This window comes from Erinaceus europaeus, chromosome 21 (genome assembly GCF_950295315.1).
Source record: "Erinaceus europaeus chromosome 21, mEriEur2.1, whole genome shotgun sequence".
In the NCBI taxonomy this organism is placed as follows: domain Eukaryota; kingdom Metazoa; phylum Chordata; class Mammalia; order Eulipotyphla; family Erinaceidae; genus Erinaceus; species Erinaceus europaeus.
The window spans coordinates 1694894-1715699 of NC_080182.1; the positions used below are offsets into that span (position 1 = coordinate 1694894).

At 48.4% G+C, this 20806-nt stretch overlaps 2 protein-coding genes across 3 annotated transcripts in view; both read right to left on the reverse strand.

Annotated features, from left to right (window-relative positions):
* Positions 1-538: 538 nt before the first annotated feature.
* Positions 539-4380, reverse strand: NUDT16 (nudix hydrolase 16). 2 transcript variants are annotated; one of them, XM_060180271.1, is made up of 4 exons: positions 4227-4380; positions 3624-3896; positions 2461-2581; positions 539-2090 (listed from the first exon to the last, which is right to left on the reverse strand). In XM_060180271.1, the coding sequence occupies exons 1-4, from the start codon at positions 4365-4367 to the stop codon at positions 2017-2019; spliced, it is 609 nt and encodes a 202-aa protein (XP_060036254.1). In that variant the 5' UTR covers positions 4368-4380; the 3' UTR covers positions 539-2016. The 2 variants fall into 2 exon arrangements, with proteins under 2 accessions (XP_060036254.1, XP_007537174.1); XM_007537112.3 differs by lacking the exon at positions 2461-2581.
* Positions 4381-14824: 10444 nt separating this feature from the next.
* The window catches only part of NEK11 (NIMA related kinase 11), a 377347-nt gene continuing 371365 nt past the window's right edge, over positions 14825-20806 (reverse strand). Inside the window, exon 16 of the mRNA XM_060180272.1 lies at positions 14825-15963. Within this exon, the coding sequence (XP_060036255.1) occupies positions 15672-15963 (292 nt within the window). The 3' untranslated portion in view covers positions 14825-15671. The remainder of the gene's footprint in view (positions 15964-20806) is intronic.

A 20806-nucleotide genomic window follows, 5' to 3' on the forward strand; every position in this document is an offset into this window, starting at 1 on the left:
AAAAAGTCATCCTGGAATCCTTGTTTCCCTCACCTCACCATTCAGCATCAGAGGACCTGGCGGGGGAGCCAGCAACATTGCAAATGTGCCCACTAGTCTCCAGATTGCCACCACCATCTCTCTCCCACAGCCTGTCTCCCACCCCAGCTGTTACAATTCCAGCCTGTCTTCCAGACAACACCAAGCTCCGATCACGGCCTGGAAGGGTCTGTGCCATCTGGTTCCAGCCACTTCTCACCGGCTCCATCCAGTCTTGTCAATCTTTCTCTATTTCTAGGCCCCTGTTCTGGTAAATTAAAGATGGCCGCAAAGGCTTTGCCTGCCCCGCCTCCTGACTCCCACCCTGGTTTGGGATCACTTGTCAAATTCTTCCTCAGATGACATGTTACTCCTTGTACTATCTAAGATATTTTTCCATACTCAGACCCAGCTACTTCTTTCTATTCAACTGCTCCTCAGAGAAGACCCTTCTAGACAGTCTTCACTAAAAGTAAAAAAGATTAAATTATATACATTTTTGATTATATATATATCAAAGTAGAATCGATACCATTCCTTTATTTCCTTCACATAAATAAAACAATAAGCATCACAAATAAAAATTTTCATCATATTTTCAAGAGCTGGAGTCGGCAAAGTAGGGTCCACAGACTGGCCAGCTTCTCTTTTAAATAAAGCTTTATTGGAGCACCGTCACATCCATATACATTTAGTAATCAAGGCCACTCTGAAATGAGTCTCTGCTCCAAAGACCATGAGGCCCACAAAGTCTACAGTATTTACTCTGACACTTTCTGACCCGCTGGAGGGCAAGGCCTCGGGCTTTTACCGGTAACTATTTTATACAGATTATTTGCTATTTTAAAGAATGGAAGGGACTTCAGACCCGCTATAAGCGCTTCTTTTCTTGGAGGCTTACCTGTCAGCACAGGGCTAGACAAGAGCTGTGGTGGCGTCCTCTGTTATCCCCAGAGGCTAAGGGGATAGCAGAGGAATCCCAAGAGGACAAGCACCAGGATCCAGAAGTGTCAAGTCCAGTGTCAGTCAAGGGAGATCAAACTACTTTTCATACTTTTGGCTCTGTTTCAAGAAGTCAGGGGTGTGGTTAGGTCCTTTGCCATCACCTTTGGGGGCTCTGCTGTTTTGGCCAGCCCCCAGCCAAGGATAAGACTACTTTCAGGGGGGGAGTCGGGTGGCAGTGCAGGGGTTAAGCACATGTGGAACAAAGCGTAAGGACCGGCGTAAGGATCCCGGTTCGAGCCCCGGCTCCCCCACCTGCAGGGGAGTCGCTTCACAGGCAGTGAGGCAGGTCTGCAGGTGTCTGTCTTTCTCTCCCCCTCTCTGTCTTCCCCTCCTCTCTCCATTTCTCTCTGTCCTATGCAACAACAAAATCAATAACAACAACAATAATAATAACTATAATAACAATAAAAAAGGGGCAACAAAAGGGAAAATAATAATAAAAAAAACTTACAGAAAAAAAAAAAAAAACTACTTTTTGTAATGGGGTTGAAATGAGTTTCTTTCCTTCTCTATCCTTCACCAAAAAGCATGAACTGGACTCAACAGCATGCAGGGTGTGGGGAGATGCTTCCTTGGCTCAGAAAGCCTTGCTTCGCAAGGAGATGGATATGGTGACAGGTCAGGTTCCATGCATGCCATTTCCTGGCTAAACTAGACATGGGCAGTGGGAGGAGTCAGCTTGTACAGCTGCATGTCTGGGGGACAGGGAGGCCAGCCCCGAGTTTGCCAGGGCCACCGATGGGATGGGAGGGGCCCTCAGCTCAGATCTCGCGGCACATACTTCTCCTTTTACTCTGTCGTCATCTCTCTCCCAGGAGAGAGAACATTCCCTTCTTTCCCCACCCTCTCTCCCAGGTACCAAAGTCCTCATCTCGGGCTCCGTGGGTCTAGCGGCGAGCCGGTAACTTAATGCCTGAGATATAGTTCGAGTCCACTATCTTCAAGTCCTGAAGGGCCTCCAGCAGCTGGTCTCTCGCAGTTCCAATAAATACATTATCTAGGAAGGCAGGCAGGCCTCCCACTCCATCCCGCAGGGTGTACAGGGGCACCCGCACCAAGCCCAGCACCTGTAAAAGGAAGGAGACAGAGGAGAAGCCTGTACTGAGAAGCCAGGGAGCTCATCTTTGTCAAATCTTTGTTATCAAAACCTCACTTGTCAGCAGTGCAGCAGAACCAGGCCCAGAGGCCTTCCTCAGCGGTGCCTGGTGGTTATAGCTCTCTGCAGACCAGAGGCCCAAGCGCTGCTTCTCGGGCGTGAAGCCCGCCGTCACTACCCTAGTTCTGGTGATGTCCCAGATGCTGAGCCCAGCCCCGGCAGTCCCCACAATGTGGTCCCCAGCCCCGCCGTATCAGAGCTTGCGCGGTGCGCGTTCTCAGGCCAGGCCCTACTGCCCCAGACTGAACCAGTGAATTCTGAGGGGGTAAGAGCACCGTCACTGTGTGGCTTTATTTCCTCCAGGGTTATCGCGGGGGCTCCCCGCACCACGAACCCAGTGCTCCTGGAGGCCCTTTCTCCATTTTTTGTTGCCCTTGTTACTACTGTTATTGTTGGACAGAACTAAGAGAGAGAGGGGAGAGACAGACACCTGCGGACCTGCTTTACCGCTGGTGAGGCGACCCCCCCTGCAGGTGGGGAGCCGGGGGCTCGAACCGGGATCCTCGCTGGGGCCTCGCTCTTCACTCCACCTGCGCTTAACCCGCCGCGCACCGCGGGAGCCCCGGCGTCGCGGCTTTGATCGGCCTCCGGTGACTGATGCCTGCGGAGTCTAGCGGCTGTTCCCTCTACTCCCCCAGCCTAAGAGCCAAGGTTTCCTGTCCCCCGGGCCCATCAAGTTTCAGGCCGTATTTTCTAGCCCCGACAGACAGACAGACAGACAGACAGACAGACATACAGACAGAGGCCCAGGTGCAGTGCGGGGCCATTTGCAACGGAGGAAGCAGGTGGGAAACAGAGACAAGTGCAGAGGCGGGTGACGGAGGATGGGCACAGGGCTGGGGAGCAAGAAGCGTGTTCGCCCAGGAGCCCCGAGCGCACCGCAACACGGGGCACCTGCGTGAGCGCGCAAGTCACAGTACAAGGCCCCGCGCTCAGGGCGGGGGGGCAGCATCGTGGTTCTGCAAACAGACTCTCGGGCCTGGGGCTCTAAAGTCGCAGGTTCAACCCCCTGCACCACCATAAGCCAGAGCTGAGCAGGGCTCCGGTAAAAAAAATTAAAATTAAAAAATTAAAAAGGCCCCGCGCTCAGGGCGGGGGGGCAGCATCGTGGTTCTGCAAACAGACTCTCGGGCCTGGGGCTCTAAAGTCGCAGGTTCAATCCCCTGCACCACCATAAGCCAGAGCTGAGCAGGGCTCCGGTAAAAAAAAATAAAATTAAAAAATTAAAAATTAAAAAGGCCCCGCGCTCAGGGCGGGGGGAGGCAGCATCGTGGTTCTGCAAAGAGACTCTCGGGCCTGGGGCTCTAAAGTCGCAGGTTCAACCCCCTGCACCACCATAAGCCAGAGCTGAGCAGGGCTCCGGTAAAAATAAACAGATAAACAGAAAGGGCCCGCCCGCGTTCAAGCCCCGGGTCCCCACGAGCGAAGCCGGGCCGGGCCGCACCTCCAAGCCGTGGTCCCTGGCGTGCGGGGCCGCCCGCTCCACCGCCAGCAGCTGCTCCCGCGCCAGCAGCTTGGCGTAGAAGTGCGCCACGACCCTGGGCGCCGACGCGGCAGCGTGCGAGCTGCGGTAGTCGCTGCGCTCCACGCGGAAGCCGGACGCCGCGTCCCCGAGCTCCTCGGCCAGCTCGCGGTTCAGCCCGTCCTCCAGGCTGCCCTTGTGCACGTCCACGAAGCCGCCGGGGAAGCCCAGGCGCCCGTCGAAGCGCATCTGCATCTGCGGGAAAGAGAGGCGCCGCGGCGGTCAAGGAAGGGCCCGGCCCGGCCGGGGGTGGCGGGGTGGCGGGGGTGGCGGGGGTGGCGGGGGTGGCGGGGTGGCGGGGGTGGCGGGGACGGCGGGGACGGCGGGGACGGCGGGGACGGCTGGCGGGAATGGCGGGGTGGCGGGGTGGCGGGGGTGGCGGGGACGGCGGGACGGCGGGGGACGGCGGGGCGGCGGGGCGGCGGGGACGGCGGGGTGGCAGGGTGGCGGGGGACAGCGGGGCGGCGGGGCGGCGGGGCGGCGGGGTGGCGGGGGATAGCGGGGTGGCGGGCGCGCCCTGCTCACCAGCACGGCATAACGCAACGGGATGCGGCCGAACAGCTTCCCCGGCTCCGGCGCGTAGAGCATCGCGTGACACGCGTGTCGCCACTCGGGCCCCAGGGCCAGAGACTCGGACAGCGTCAGCCTGCTGACGGGCGCCGCCATAGCGGGCCGCTGGCTCTCCCTGCCCTCTTCCCGCGGCCCGCGCGGCCTCCGTGGGCACCAATCAGAGCCTGGGCGCGGCGGCCAGGGCCAATCGTCGCCGGGCCTGGGGGCGGGACCTGGCTGCGGGTAGGCGGGGCGTGGAGACGGATGTGGACCCTAGCCAATCAGGGAGGGCCTCCAGAGGCCGCGTGACCCTAGGTAAACAAAGCGTCTCGGGTCCCGGGGCCGCAGGTGAGCAGCGTCCTGGGGCTGGGCCCGAGGTGTGGTGGGTCCAGACGACGTCGGACGGGCCGGGGAGACGCAATAATGCGCGTGTCCCAGTCTGGCTCTACTGCAGGACTTTCTGCAAAAGCGGGGCCGGTCTCCTGACCGGCGCTGGGTTACCGACAAGTCCTGGGAAGCGAGGACCTGCAGAGAGGCCCGGGGCTGGGGCAGGTGAAAGGATCAGTGCCTCCTTGAGAGAGGCACAGGTCTGTGACTTTGGCAAGACAGCCACCTCTCATACCCCTGGCTATTCAACTATTAAGTGGAGATGACACCAGCCTAGTAGGTGTGTTGAGAGGTTTGACGCCCTACCAGCCATGCTGGATGCTGATCATTCTTAGAACTGCAGGTGGAACCGAGTGACCCACCTGTTACAGGCCGGAGGGTTGGAACTGTACTACACTCATCAAGCTTCCGCTTCCCAAGGGTCAAGCGAGAAATCCCTGACATCAAAGTTCCTAACTTCGGGGACTTGGGCGGTAGCGCAGCGGGTTAAGCGCACGTGGCACGAAACACAAGGACCGGCAGAAGGATCCCGGTTCGAGCCCTGGCTCCCCACCTGCAGGGGAGTCGCTTCACAGGCGGTGAAGCAGGTCTGCAGGTGTCTGTCTGTCTCTGTTTTCCCCTCCTCTTGATTTCTCTCTGTCCTATCCAACAACGATGACATCAACAATAACAACAAAAGCAATCATAAATAAAAAAATTTCCTAACTTCGAATTCTGAATAACAGGACTGCACGTACTAGCATCAAGTAACCAAACCAAGCCAATGAGACTGAAGGTGTGTCCTGGCTCATTCACCCATACAATTCTTTAACATTACAAGCTAAGCGTTAATCATCTTGCAGAGAACTCAGAAAAATGCCCAGTTCTTACGCCAGTCCTTGCGCTTCGCGCCACCTGCACTTAACCCGCTGCGCTATCGCCTGACTCCCAAAACGCCCATTTCTAACCCCAGACCAGCTAACTTAGGATCTCTGGCAGTGAACCTGGAACCTTGTGCTTTAAGAATACAAGAGTGAACAACAACAGCTATGACAACAATAACAACTACAGCAAGCACAACAACAAGGGCCGCAACATGGGAAAAATAACCTCTAGGAGCAGTGGATTCGTAGTGCAGGCACGGAGCCCCAGCAATAACCCTGGAGGCAAAAAAAATAAAATAAAATAAAATACAAGACTGAATCCATTATACCACCTCTCAGGCCCCTAACAATTTACTATTTTTAAAAAACTTTTAAGAATTAATAGATCCGAGGGAGGAATCATCAAATCTATTGAAGAAGCTTCTGATCCCAGACTTCCTGACAAGTTCTTATTGGAAATCCTACTAATTGTTACCTGTGCATCTGTGTCTGCAAAATATATGTCGTTTGTCTGCCAGGTGCATTCATTCCTTTGACTAATAGTACCATGAGGCCTATTTTTCAGGCTGTGTCCCTTATAAGAATCCTGCTCTAATGCAAAGTCTGGATATGTTAGAGCTTTTTTCTGTCTCACAAGAAAGAGAGGTATTGCCACATGCAATCACCCATAACACTGATGTCTGGTGCTGCCCTGAGGGTCTGGGGATTGTGCATGAGCTTACTGGAACAAACTCAGTATTTTATGGCATCAAAAGAATGTACCTGGCGTAATGACTTTTTGACAGTGACACCCTTACCCTGATGTTTTCCTTCTTAGAAATGTATTCTTATCTTTATATATGTGATGTATAACCACCTGTCATATTTATGTATTTATTTATTTGCCTTCAGGGTCAACACGGGCTCGGTGCTAGCATCTAGTGGCCATTTTTCCTCCCCCCTCCACCCCTCATTTCTGTAAGACAGAGAGAAATTGAAAGGGGAGGGGAGATAGAGAAGGAGAGAAAAAGACATCTGCAGACCTGCTTCACTGCCCATAAAGCATCCTGCTGCAGATGGGGAACAGGGCTTGAACTTGGGTCCTTGTGTGGGTCTTTGCAAATAGTACCATAGTACTATGTGTGCACTTAACCGGGTCACCACCCAGCCCCCCCAACCACCTGCTATTTGTGCCTTGACATTCTATTCCTCGTGCATGTTTCTCTTAAAAATTAATTTTAATCTTCCTTGTTCATTTTGATGTAGTGCATAATTTTATGAAGAAATACTCAGAGGAAGATCAGGATAGTGCCACACACTGGACATTGTCCCAGCTGGGGATGTCCTGTGTATGTCCCTCCAGACTTCTTCAGATAAAACTGCATGAAAACTGAAGTTATTTTTCTCTCAACCTTGAGACACGTTGTTCTCAGGCTCCTGGCAACTGGCAAAGGTTCTCTAGCCACCTATCAGCCATGACATGGCTACTAGCATCATCAGAGAAGAGCAGACAGTAAGCATTTCATGATGGAAGAACGCAGAACATATTTGACATTACTGCTATCAGAATTTGAATCTGGCTGTGTATCCAACCACCAATTTATAGGAAATAGGAAAAGGTTACCTTTCTTGAATATCAAAAAGGCATTGTAATGATTCATGTGCTAGTGGATTTGAGTTGGCAACATCAGTATGAATTTGTACTGAGATTAATTTAGATATAAGCGGTGAAATGTAGAAACAGTTATCCAGGTGAGTACATTCAATGGAAAATGTACACTTTTGTTGTTGTTGTTCTGTCAGCTGCTAGGACACCAGAGGATAAACAAGCACACATAGTGCCCATATCTTGATCCCTAAGACCGCTGTTCCAAGAGAGAACAAGACTTTGGAGAAATGACTGAGTCAAGCACCAGATCAGGGAATATGCATGCTGAGTATATGACAAGCCTGGAGTATCTTAGGATGTCAGAAAGTACACCAGAGAGAGAGAGAGAGAGAGAGAGAGAGAGAGAGAGGAGAGGAGAGGAGAGGAGAGGTGAGGAGGGGAGGGGAGGGGAGGGGAGGGGAGGGGAGGGGAGGGGAGGGGAGGGAGAAATAACTATGTTGATGCATGTGCGTCCAATGGCAGGTCTACTGGATTCAAGTGAGTGAGCTCATGTTACCAAGGCAAACCATCTGAGTAATGAAATGAAGCAATATTGGATTATACCCGAGTGTAGAATGAATTCTATATACATAATGATATAGACAATGAATAAATAAATGTGTGGAAAGACAAAATTTTTTTTTGAGAAATTGGAAATAATATATTGGGAATGGAAAGATAGTATGGCAGGAATACGCCAGGCTTGCATGCCTAAGGCTCTCAACACCCCAGGTTCAGTCCCAGGCACCATCATAGAACTGAGAAGTGCTTTGGTCTCTTTCCACCTCTATCATGACAATATATCTGTGCCCTGGGAGATAGGGTAGCATCCAGGCAAAGTGTGGATGGACCATGCACTGGACAGTATGGGAAGAGGTGTGTAAGGAGGCTGGAGGAAAGATCTACTTAGTAATTTTGTGATGAAACCTTAGACTTTACCTTAACCAGATGGTCAGGGACGTTCTCAGCAGTGAGAGGCCACATGAGTTAACAAAAATGTGCCATTGATAGGGTATGACAAATATGGCACTGAGTGGCAGTGGCTTTCCTCCACAAAAAACACAACCTTGGTTAATGATGAGAAAATAATAAGGAGGAAGCAGTATAAAAGGAGGGGCTGGGCGGTGGCACACGCTGTTAGGCGCACATGGTACACTGCACAAAGACCTGGGTTCAAGCCCCTGTTCCCCACCTACAGGGGGCTTCACATAAAGCAGGTCTGCAGGTGTCTTATCTTTCTCTCTCCCTGTCTATGGACTTTGACTTGTAGTAATGTATTGAAGCTGGCCCGCTTTTAGGAACAGTAAACTATAGTTCTGTAAGATGTTGACACTCTTACAGAGGTGCTTGTCGGGCTGTGTGGGAGCTCTACTACCTTTGCAATTCTTCCGCAAATCTAAAACTTAGAGAAAATAAAGGGTTATTATTATTTTAATCAAGTTGTATTTAAAATGTTTAAAAATATTTATGGATTCCCTTTTGTAGTTGCCCTTGTTGTTTTATTGTTATAGTTATTGTTGTTAGTGATGCCATTGTTGTTGGATAGGACAGAGAGAAATGGAGAGAGGAGGGGAAGACAGAGAGGGGGAGAGAAAGACAGACACCTGCAGACCTGCTTCGCCGCCTGTGAAGCGACTCCCCTGCAGGTGGGGAGCCGGGGGCTCGAACCGGGATCCTTACGTCTTTGTGCCATGTGTGCTTAACCCACTGTGCTACCGCCCGACTCCCAAATCAAGGTGCATTTAATGAAATCTACACCAAAGGAGACTTAAGAGGACAACTGGCAGACTTTATTCAATAACTGAATTATAAGGGGAAAGATGAAAGCAGAATCTGTACAGTAAAAGTGACTAAGAAGACATTCAGATCCTAATTTGAGGAAACTGTCAGTAGGACAGGAGGGGAGGTATGCATACTAATTGGGTATTTGATAGGAATTAATGCTTTTTTTTAAGTGTGAGAATAGTCTTGTGCTTTTTTTAAAAAAAGATGAGCTGTTAGAGATATCTACTAAAATATTTATGACTAATAGGAATAACCCTTGAGGGAGGAGTGGGTGTGAGTATAAATAAAATAAGATGGACCATGGATTAATCATTTTTGAAGCTGATTGATAGTCCCATTAAGGGAATATTATATTATTCTCTTTATTTTCATATAGTTTGATGTTACCCATAGTGGAAAAAAAAAAGCTAAAAATACAAAGATCTTTGACTTCACCTGAAGTTAAAGGTTATAATTTACATTTGAATAAAGCATTGCATTTCAGGAAACACTTTCAGAGAGGAAGAGGGAGAAGGAAATGATAGCCTGGTCTCAAAGTTTTGCAAGAAAGCAAACTGCAACCAGCATTCACTATTGCCCAGGGACTTTTCAATCATCCTACTCCATTCTATGAAAATCTCCCATGGGGGTTCAAAAGCAGCATTAAGATTGAGACCCACTGGTTTGGAAGAATATGCAACAGTGGGGTAGCAGAGAACTGCCAGCCAGAACCAGTGGTTTATCCAGAAGAACCTCTGGAAGGGCTAAACACTACTGTTACTGTCTAGTCATTAATCGACCTGAAATTGCACACATCCAGCAACCTTAAACACCTCAAACTGAACACACTCAAGAATGAGCTCATCATTCACCCTCTCCCCACTGCCAGCTGTCTTGGATCTGTGAATGGCCCACTGTCTGCCCAGTCACCCATGTGAGAAGTCTAGGAGTCCCCAGTTCTCTGTTCCTTCTCATTCACGTCACTGCCAGTGTCCTGACTCCACCAGATGAAAAAGCCAGCCCTTCAGTTTTCTCATCTAGAGGAGACCTGCATCTATCGTCCCCTTCACTTGCCCTCTCCACAGAACCGTGACTCAGCTAAAGGGGAGGGCTTGTCCAAGTCTTTTCAGGGGCTGCTCTTGGCTTGACGACACGGCAGAGCGAACTCAACAGATCTGCACAGGACAACAATACGCGCTATTTCATAGTGTGTGTGAGTTCGGAGTTAAGGAATGACTTAGCTGGTTCCGGATCAGAGTTTCCTATGAGGGTCAGTTTAGTCCAGGTGTCAGCGAGGGTCGCAGCCAGATAGTGGACCGACTGCAGCTGGAGAACTTGGTTGACATGGTCGGCCAGTCGGTGCTTCCCATTGACTAAAGATCTCAACATATCTTGCTAAAGAGGTATCTTCTTAGGGTGGTCTGAGGGTCCTCACAACACAGCAGCTGGTTGCCTTCAGAGTGCTACTCCCAGAGAAGGCAAGGTGGAGTCTATGTCTTTTCTGACAGAGTCTCAGAAATCAAAGTCTGCCATTTCTGGAGTCTTCCAGTGGTTCCACAGACCACCCTGATGTAGTCTGAGAAAAGAGGAGAGAGATACCGCAGCACTACTCCAACACCCACTGAGCTGCCCCCTGGTTCTCCCATGTGGTGTCAGGGCTTGAAGTCAGGATCATATGCACGGTAAGATCTGTATTCTACTCACTGAACTATCTCCAGGCTCCATCCTAAAGTGCTGAAGAGCCTGGCCACATGTGCTTTGAGCCCCACTGACAGTTCCAAGGATTTGTGGCAATTCCAACCCCAAGGACTCAAGCTACCACATCATTTTACTTGTTCTGTACCATAGTCTTCAGACACAGACAGGAATTGAAGACTAAGAGAAAAGGACTAATCCTACCATAAAAGGTAAAGATGGAAGAAGGCCCTTTAGTCTCAAGCTCTATTTTTTTCTTCTTACATGGCAGACACTTTTTTTTCTTTTTCTTTATTTATAAAGAAGAAACACTGAAAAAAACCATAGGATAAGAGCGGTACAACTCCACACAATTCCTACCACCAGAACTCCATATTCCCTCCCCTCCCCTGATAGCTTTCCTATTCTTTATCCCTCTGGGAGTGTGGACCCAGGGTCAACCCAGGGTCATTGTGGTGTTGTTTTCTCCAGGCTATGTTGTTTTTGCCGGGCTGGCTTCACGGGCGGCTAACAGACGACCAGGGACTCATGGTTGGGTTGTACGCAGTATCTCTTTATTCATGCAGGACGCAGCACAATCTAAGACGAGCTAAGCTAAACTCAAGGTACAGTACTCTAAAACTCACAATGCTGTCTTTATATATACTTGCCAAGTAAGGTGGAAACAGGATGTGACATAGAGAGGGTGGAGAGAAAAGTGACTGGTGAAAATCAGAGTGTGACAAGGAGGGGGCAGATTAGGCGAGAATCCTATCACTGAACCACAAATGCCCTGGAGGGAGGGTGGAACTTGTTAACAGTGGTTATGTAAATAGAATGAAGTGGTTATGTAAATAGAATAGTGTTAAGCAGGGGGGATTTAAACCAAATGAAACAGAAGGGGTCTCATGCATACCAACATTGTGGGATGCAGAAGGTGGAAGGTCTGGCTTCTGTAGTTGCTTCCCCGCTGAACACGGGCGTTGACAGTTCGATCCATACTCCCAGCCTGCTGAGAGTTAACATATAAAGCCAAACAAGTTGTTGACTAATCATGAACCTAAAGGCTGGAGTAGTGCAGATGAAGAGTGGCCAGGGGCTAGGGGGTAGTGTCTCCGTTCTGTAGATAGCTAGTAGGCATATTTCTTTCGCCCTGAGCCTGAAATCTGATATGCAGGTGGATCCTAGTTATTTTCTGGGGAGATGATGTCAGGGCTGGCAAAAGGATGAGAAAGCTGGATCTGAGAAGAGAGTAGCTCCCAAATATGGGGAAGTTGTATAGATATTGTTGACTGTAAACCCCATCGATTTGGTGTCATCTGGGGCCCATATTCAGCTTAGGAGCCTATGTGACCTCTGCATCCCTGTAGATCTGAGCTCACATTCTGTGGTCATTTGTAGGAACATTCCAAGCTGCCCCAGTATCAGGCAGACAATTTTCACTTTTTTTTTTCTGCAGAGCGGAGACTTCACACATATGTGAGTTCACCACTCCAGGTCACTTTTTCTTTCTGATAGCAAGTCAGAGAAATGGAGAGACAAGCAGAGCTTTCTCCATTTCCCTAGCACCTGCCATAGTGAATCCATCCCTGTTCTTTCTCTTGTTCTGTCTCTACATCTCTCTCTTTCTCTGTCTCTGTTTCTCCCTGGCCCCACTCCCTTCTGATACGTTGGTGGTTAGCAATCACTCCTCTTAGAGGAGTGGGGTGGGTTTTTCCGAGCTACCGTTTATCACCTTCATCTTGGCTAGACTGTTGTGATAGAGCCAGAGCTCCAGCCTCAGCCCATCATACATTCAATAATTAACTTTTATCTCTCTCTTTTGTGTGCCTTCTCTCTGCATCACCCAAAATAGCCGGTGGCATTTCCTTTGCATAAATAGAAAGCAGAAAGGTCAATTGGCAGTCATGAAATATATCTGCATTTTTACAAAGGAGCAAGCTAGTGGGGTCCCTTTATTTTCTTATACCTGTGACTGTTTCCTGACAAACAACTTGCGAGTTCTTCAATGCCTCAGTCCATTTCCACCCAGCCGTTTTTGAGTCTCCACACTGGAGCTGCCCCAAATTAAGCTCGAATGAGGCAAAGGGAGAAAGTGTTTTCCCAATGGTAAGAATAAAAAAAAGCTTTTTCTTCTCAGCATCTCAAGTCTGGCACTGCCACCCCCTCTTCAACCCCTGCCCCCTACACACATACAGGCACTCACTCACACATTCCCTCTCTCTCTCTCCCCCTCACCCCTCCACCCCCTCTCAGTCTGTAAAGGGGAGGAAGTTTCCAAGGCAGGGAAGGCTGATGCAAAATGGTATCTCTTCCTAGTTCTCCTTTCTTTTCAGCCTGATGTGATGAGCAGCACAAGTTCTGGGAGTCTGCACCTACCTTCCTAGCTTCCTTCGCAGAGGATCAGAATATGCCACCCCCAAACATGTCACTTACGCTCTAGGACTGTGTTGAACTGAAGACTATGAAGAATCAGCAGGGCAAGAGGAACCTTCTGCTTCCCCGTCTTACCTGGACGCATACATTTCCTGGGCAGAGAGGAAGACTGTTCTTATCACCAGAGACAGAAATTAGGAAGAAAAATTAGGAGAGAGTGACTAGGAAATAAATCTACAGAGGACACTAGTGGAAGATCAGGGTAACTAGCAGGTTTGTATTTTTTCCAGTTCAGCATCAAAACCAGGGGGCCTCATGGTGGCATACCGGCTTAAGTGCACATAGTACAAAGCATAAAAACTTGTGCAAGGATCACCGTTTGGGCCCCGACTTCCACTTGCAGGGGGCAGGGGTCACTTCACAAGCGGTGAAAACAGGTCTGCAGGTGTCTGTCTTTCTCTCCCTCTCTGTCTTCCCCCTCTCTTGACTTTCTCTGTCATATATATATATATATATATATATATATATATATATATATATATATATATGCCACAGGAGCAGGGGATTCATAGTGCAGCCATTGAGCCCCAGTGATAACACTGGAGGCAGAAAATTTTAAAAAATCAAATTAAAAAAAAAAGTGGCTTGGAATGCTGAAACCTGCATGCATGTAGTTTCAGTTCTGCAGAAAAAAAAACATATATAAATGAATAAATAAATAAACATGGAGTTCTGAGAGCTCCTTCTCAGGTTAAGGCCTCTTCTCTGTGAACATGATAAAGATGGCGGCTGGGAGATTGGTACTGTGGATAAAGCACTGGACTCTCAAACATAAAGTCCTGAGTTAGATCCCCAGCATGGCATATGCCAGAGTGCTGCTCTGACTTTTCCTCCATTGCTTGCTAATGAACGTAATAAGTCAATCTTAAAAGAAAAACAGACCTGATGGAAACATCCATGCTTGCTCCCAAGCACAAAAGGTCCACACACTCACACGCCTGAGTTTCCTGGGAAACTGGGTTCTCAGTGTTCTCCCCTTGGCCAGGTCATGGGCCCTGGAATCTGAGTTGGCATGTGTGTTCATGTTCAGAATTTGGACAAATCTCAGATCCCACTTTCAGAGGCCAAAACCAGTATGTAGAGTTGGTATTTCCTGTGGCCAGCACTCACAGGGGCTGTGAGAACACCCCTCTCCTAGCCAAGCATGGAGGCAGAGAAGGAAGAATCGGCATCATGAGCTCTGGGAGTATCACCACTATGCCCCCCCACACACAGCCTCCACAGTGTGAAGGAAGTCGGGGAGACACAACAGTGCTGAGCTCTGGGAGCATCACTGCTATGCCCCCCCCCCCCCCACACACACACACACACACTGCCTCTGCCAAGTTAGGAGTTGAGCCCTGCCTCATCCCCTCAACTTGACTCTTAGTCTTGGGGAAAAAAAAACTTCCTTTGTGCTGTGGCAAATGTCAGAGTAGGTGTTTTCTTTATATGTGCAAGTAGGTGTGTATGTGGGGGGGAGAGGGAGAGAGAGAGAGAGGGAGAGAGAGGGAGAGAGAGAGGGAGAGAGAGGGAGAGAGAGGAAGAGAGAGGGAGAGAGAAGAAGAGAGAGGGAGAGAGAGGGAGAGACTGCCCCAGTAAGTCTACTGCAGCTGTTCCTTTAATGCACACTTACAGTGGGTAAGAGCAGGAGTGGGGGAAGTCAGTTTCATGACTAAGCAGATTACCTGACATCAGCATCGTCAGTTGTAAAATGAGGCAATACTGCTCGCGCGCTCTCTCTCTCTCAAAGGGTGGTTTCTTTTGTAACCATGGAAAATAAATTCATTAACAGTCAAAGGCTTCAATACTCCATAGGTGAGTATGGCAGGAATCAATCTGTGGATTTTTAAAATCAGGTCCTTGCACACATGCACGTCTTCAGCCAGAAAGAGATAGGGGTAAGGAGGGGTACAATACAACACTGGAGTTTCCTCCAATGCAGTGGGACTGTCACTTGCGGCGGCGGGACGCCGAAAAAGGAGGTTTGAAGCAGAAAGGGAGCTCAATCCTTTATTTGCGCTGGCACCTCAGAGCTGGGTGAGAGAGCAGCAGCTTGGACCACATAGAGGTAGCAAAGATGGCCGCCTCGTGCAGCAACCTTCCCTGCGTCTGATCCCCAAAGTGAAAGGCCGGCAAGAGAGAGAGGGGCGGCAGAAGGAGGGCTTTTATGGGAATAGCTCTCATGAGAATGGGAAGGGGGAGGAGTAGCCATAGCAGGGGGCCAGGTTCAAACCTGGGTTGGGCTCCTGGCAAAGCAGATGCACTATCCAGGGGAGCTAGTTGGCCTATTCTGCACTTTCTGCTTGTCAGTTATGGAAGGGCATGAGTGAGCCACCTGACACTGTGTGTCTGGCCCTAGCAGCTTCTCAGTGTGTCAGAGGTCACTGTCCAGTGACCTTCAGGAACAGGCTGGCCATAAACACAGTGATCTTAGGTGGTCAGGCATTGGTCTGTCCAAGTGGAAATGATAAGAGCCGATGGTTCCTCCAGACCATTACCAGGATGGTCCAACTCTGTCAGGAGTCCTGAGGGCACATGCCAACAAATTCTTTTCAGGAAGCCAAACTTGATCCGGGAGCTTTTCTCAAAGCAAAGCTTATGATCCATGGCTCCAGTATAGACAGACGTTTTTCCTGTCCTCTGGAGAGCCTTGCCTTTCCACACAGAACTGAAAGTACAGACAGCAGGTCAGGCTCTGCACCCACTTTCCAAAACAGAGTCAACATGTCCTGTTGAACCTGAACTGGTTTCTGACAGCTGCTCAGTGAGGCTCTGGGGTGTGGGCCCTTCTCCCACTGTCATCCGCAGCTGCTCCTCGAAGTAGAGGAGCTGGTCCACTTCAAAACAGTCGCTGGCCTGGGGAACTACTTTTTCTAGAGACTCCCGGATCTCTGCCTCACTGGTGTGGTGCTGCCTCGCCCTCTTGAGGTAGTTGTAGACCTCCTCAAAAACTTTAGCTCCGAGTTTCTGCACTGCTGATCTGCCAGGCAAGTCAGGAGAGAGCAAAGAGTTAACCACTAAGATCAACTATGTGAAAATGGGTTTTGAAATCAGTCACATCAATGACACTGAAATCTTAAGATTTGGATGTGGGGGATGGGGAAATCAAACACACTGCCTCTACCTGGAGAAACCCAGCAGCACTTAACAAATGCCTTTTCATCTGGATAGCGCTCTGTTTTGCCACATGTGTGGACTAGGTTTGAGCCTGGCCCCAGCCACATTGAAGAATGCTTTGGTGCTGTGGCCTTTTTCACTCCCTCAGTCTCTCTGTAAAACAAGCAAGCAAGCAAACAACAAGAAGCCCTGAAGACATTTGCTGCCGTCTCCTCTCTCACACACACCAGAACCCATTCTTTGGAGCAGTCCTCTCAAAGCAGTCTAAGGGCTGCTCCCCAGCTCATGTCACCCTGAGCTTAGGTTTCCCTCAGTTTGATTCTTTAATGGGCTTACTCAAAATCGGACACAGTCTCTTTTTCAGTTAAAAGTGCTGACCCGCAGTCCTTGTCCACGTGTAGCCTTAGTCTGTGCACTGAGACAGTCATCCTGTCATACCCACTGTGATAACTTCCTGTCTCTACTGGCAGGGTCATACACTCAAGGGACAAAACTTAGCTCATGATATATTTTGTTTGATCAGCACCATTTTTATGTGTGTTTATTTTTTAAAAATCTTTAAAAATATTTATTAGTTTTGTGAGAGGAATCAGGATATATTTTAACACTTTACTGCAGGCAGAGTTGACACTCTTCATGTTCCTTTAATTTTTTAAAACTGTTTTTTGTCCACACTCTTCCTTCTCATAGATACTAACTAGGCTGCTTCTCCTACTTCTACCATTTGCCTAGTTCAAGGGCATTCAGCTGTACATTTTGTTCCAGAGTTCAAAGGTTCTCTTTTAATGGTTCTATGCTCTTCCACCAAATTGATATGCCAACGTTCACCTAACACCACCAAATACCTACCGTTCTTTTCAGCATCACACTCTGAATATCTATTTTTTAAAGAATTTATTTATTTATTTATGAGAAAGATAGGCAGAGAGAGAAAGAACCAGACATCACTCTGGTACATGTGCTGCTGGGGATTGAACTTGGGACTTCATGGTTGAGAATCCGGTGCTTTATCTACTGCACCACCGCCCAGGCCACTCACACTCTGAACATCTTTAGGAAAGTAGCCTTTTGATTCTTTAAAAACAGATTCAGTTTTATTTTTTTAATTTTAATTATTTATTTTTATTTTTTAATATTTATTATTTATTCCCTTTTGTTGCCCTTGTTGTTTTATTGTTGTAGTTATTATTGTTGTTATTGATGTCATTGTTGTTGGATAGGACAGAGAGAAATGGAGAGAGGAAGGGAAGACAGAGAGGGGGAGAGAAAGACAGACACCTGCAGACCTGCTTCACCGCCTGTGAAGCGACTCCCCTGCAGGTGGGGAGCCGGGGGCTCGAACCGGGATCCTTTCGCTGGTCCCTGGGCTTTGCGCCATGTACGCTTAACCCGCTGGGCTACAGCTCGAATCCCTTTCAATTTTATTTTTGGTAAGAGAGAGAGAGAGAGAGACTCATGCACCACTCAGCTGTATAGCACGTGTGGTGCTAGAGATGGAACCGCAGGCACTGCCAGTCCTGTGATCTGGTGCTGAGCTAACTACCTTGCTGGTCTCTTCGTCTGTAATGTGGTGCCAGGGCGCAAACCCAGGGCCTCGTGTGAACTTGACCACTGAGTCACCTTCTAGGTCCAGCTTTTATTTTCTATCCTATGAGAGGGAGAAAGAGTGACACCAGAGCAAGTCATGGGATTCTGTTTGTCCCTGGTATTCTCACAGAGTGCCAATTTCAAACACTGTGTCTCACATCTGGAAGGCCCAGATGGAAGGCTTCACTGCTGGGTAACTGTCTGGACCGTTTCTTTGTTGAGGGAAATATTTTCCGACATTAAATTTCTAGGTGTGGAGCTAATTGTATGATTGTCCTCAGTCTGCAAAAACTCAGAGCTGCACGCATGACTTCTGCATTCCTTGTATATATGCTAAGACTGATTAAAAAACAATTTTTATGACAGTAGAATGATTGGGTCAAAATATATAAATATTTTTATGACCCTAACCTTCAAGAAACTTCTCGTTATTCCTCGTGTCAGTGGCTTTAATGAAAAGAGGTTTCTGAGAGTCTGTTTCCCCAGGCTTTTCATAGCATTATCATGCGTCAGTAATGGTGGTGATGCTGACAATTCATTGAAGGCATTAATAAAGGACTCACTCATTTATATTCGTTTATTCTACAGTGCCATCCAACCTTGTACTCTCTCTAGAAGATGAGGATCTGGGTGAGGTGTTATAGTCAATAAAAAAGAGGATTAAGTAATTGACGATGCTCTAATTGAGAGGCCAGTGGTTATAATGCAAGATAGACACATAAAATTTCACTAACAGTTTTTCTAGTCACTTGTAACCTGCAAAAGGTGTTTACATGTATTTTCTCATTTATTATTATTATGATGATGATGATCCTTACAAGGTTGACTTCAGAAGCTCACACAACCAAAAGCTGGGAGCATAGAAATTGAGAAGCCAGTCTGGCCAGTGAGGAGAACGCATGAAGAAATTAATGATGCCAAGCGACAGGCGACCTAAAACAGTCTGTGAAGCCATCACAGCCTTTTCACTTTCTCCATATTCTGACTATCTCCGTATGTATATCATCCCATTACATTTTCATAATGAAACTGTGACTCCCCAAAGGACAGGGTAGTCTCACATGGCCCTGGGTGGGGGTGGGGAGAAGAAGGTTGATAAACTGGCTTGAAGAGGGATGCAGACTGCTAGCACTCTGCCAGCAATTTGTACGCTCAAACTGAATTTGATATAAGGACAACCACAAGGGCTTACATCTCCAACTCTACCCCCACTCCTTTGTCCGTATATTTATTTTAATATTTTATTTATTTATTGGATGGAGGTAGAACTGAAAGAGGAGGGGTGAACTGAGAGGGAGAGACAGAGACACCTGCAGGACTGCTTTACGGCACTTCTCTCACAGGTGGGCACTCGGGGCTTGTACCTGGGTCCTTGCACACTGTAACATGTGCACTCAAACAGGTGCACCGTTGCCTGGCCCCCAGTCCCTTTAGAAGAATGAAGAGTTGGGGGTCGGGCGGTGGCGCAGTGGGTTAAGCGCATGTGGCGCAAAGCACAGGGACCGGCGTAAGGATCCCGGTTCGAGCCCCCGGCCCCCCACCTGCAGGGGAGTCGCTTCACAGGCGGTGAAGCAGGTCTGCAGGTGTCTGTCTTTCTCTCCTCCTCTCTGTCTTCCCCTCCTCTCTCCATTTCTCTCTGTCCTATCCAACAACGAACAACATCAACAATGGCAATAATAATAACCACAACGAGGCTACAACAACAAGGGCAACAAAAAGGGGGGAAAATGGCCTCCAGGAGCAGTGGATTCATGGTGCAGGCACCGAGCCCAGCAGTAACCCTGGAGGAGGAAAAAAAAAGAAGCGTGAAGAGTCATTTAAGACCTAGCACAGGCTTTACTCTAGGAAGAGGGAGGGGCAGAAAGTCGTGATCCTGGAGAAAGCATCAGCGATCTAAAGGCCTTGCTCCCCTTCCTGTTTGTCCCTGAACTCTCCTCCTGGCGTGACTCTCCCTGAAAATAAAGTGGCAGGGAGGTTTATTTGAACACTCTTCCCTTTTCTGCAAAAGTGGGTATGACAGTTTGGCTTTCTGTGGCTCCAGACAGTGAGCTTACACTCAACTTCAGCAACAGTCCCACCCCGTGATTAGTTATGGTTCTTCCTGTGAAACGGATACATCGGTGGGTTTTAAATCACTCGCCCACTGCCAGAGAGTTTTCAAGTGGTGGAGCTGGGGTTTAAATTCCAGTAATTTCATTCTAGAATCTAGTACTCTGAGGATTCTTTCATGACTCAGAATATAGACTTTGGATTCAGAGAGATCTGAGTTGCACCTTGTCTCTACCCTTCACTGGTTGCATGATTTGGATCAGTGACTCGATCTCTGGGGTTTTACATGTGGAAGTGGTAAACGCACACACACTCTGCTGTGTCACCCACAAAACATGTTTACTCCCGTGCATATTCTGGTTGCTTTTCCAATACTTAATTGCACAATAGCTGTAGTAGTTCTGTTGCTGGCTAAGACTCTGTTTTAAATATTTTCATCTTCTCTAGTTGAATTGGGGGGAAAATGACATAAAAAGGCCAGTGGCACAGTCGGAGATTTTAAAAAACAGTAAATCTGTAGAAATAATCATGAAAAAATAATTTAGCAGAAAGCATTAAGAGAACACACAGATTATCCTTCAGGCAGAGTTTAAGGAACTCTTGAAAATGTTTTTTTTTTATTTTATATCTTTATTTATTGGATAGAGATAACCAAAGATGGAGAGGGTAGGGGGAAATAGAGGCGATAGGGAGAGAGAGACAGAGAGGGGGAGAGAAAGAAAGACACCTGCAAACCTGCTTCACCGCCTGTGAAGTCCCCCCCATCTCCCCACCCCCGCACACGTGGAGAGCTGGGGCCTTGAACCAGGATCCTTACGCCGGTCCTTGCTTTGTCATGTGCGCTTAATGAAAATGGTTTTCTAGGATGTAAGAAATCCCTGCCCATCAAAGATGTATGCGTCATGGCAGGAGCAGGACAGTGCTATGCATCTCCCCTCTAATGCTGCTCTCACAATGATTATTTCTTGCTAATAAGCATCAGGAATCTTCAGGAAGGAAGGAGTTTATATGCCTCCTTTCCACACCAAGTATTCTGAATGTTTTTTTTTTTTTTCCTGAATCTGCTGGGC

Coding starts and splice junctions, on each gene's coding strand:
- NUDT16 (XM_060180271.1), bottom strand. CDS start 4,367: ATGGCGGCGCCCGTCAGCAGGCTGACGCTGTCCGAGTCTCTGGCCCTG. Junction 2,582..3,623: donor CCAGGGACCACGGCTTGGAG/GTGCGGCCCGGC, acceptor TCTCTCTCTTAG/TTCTGTCCAACAATAACAGT. Junction 2,091..2,460: donor GGAGGAAATAAAGCCACACA/GTGACGGTGCTC, acceptor TTCCTTTTACAG/GTGCTGGGCTTGGTGCGGGT.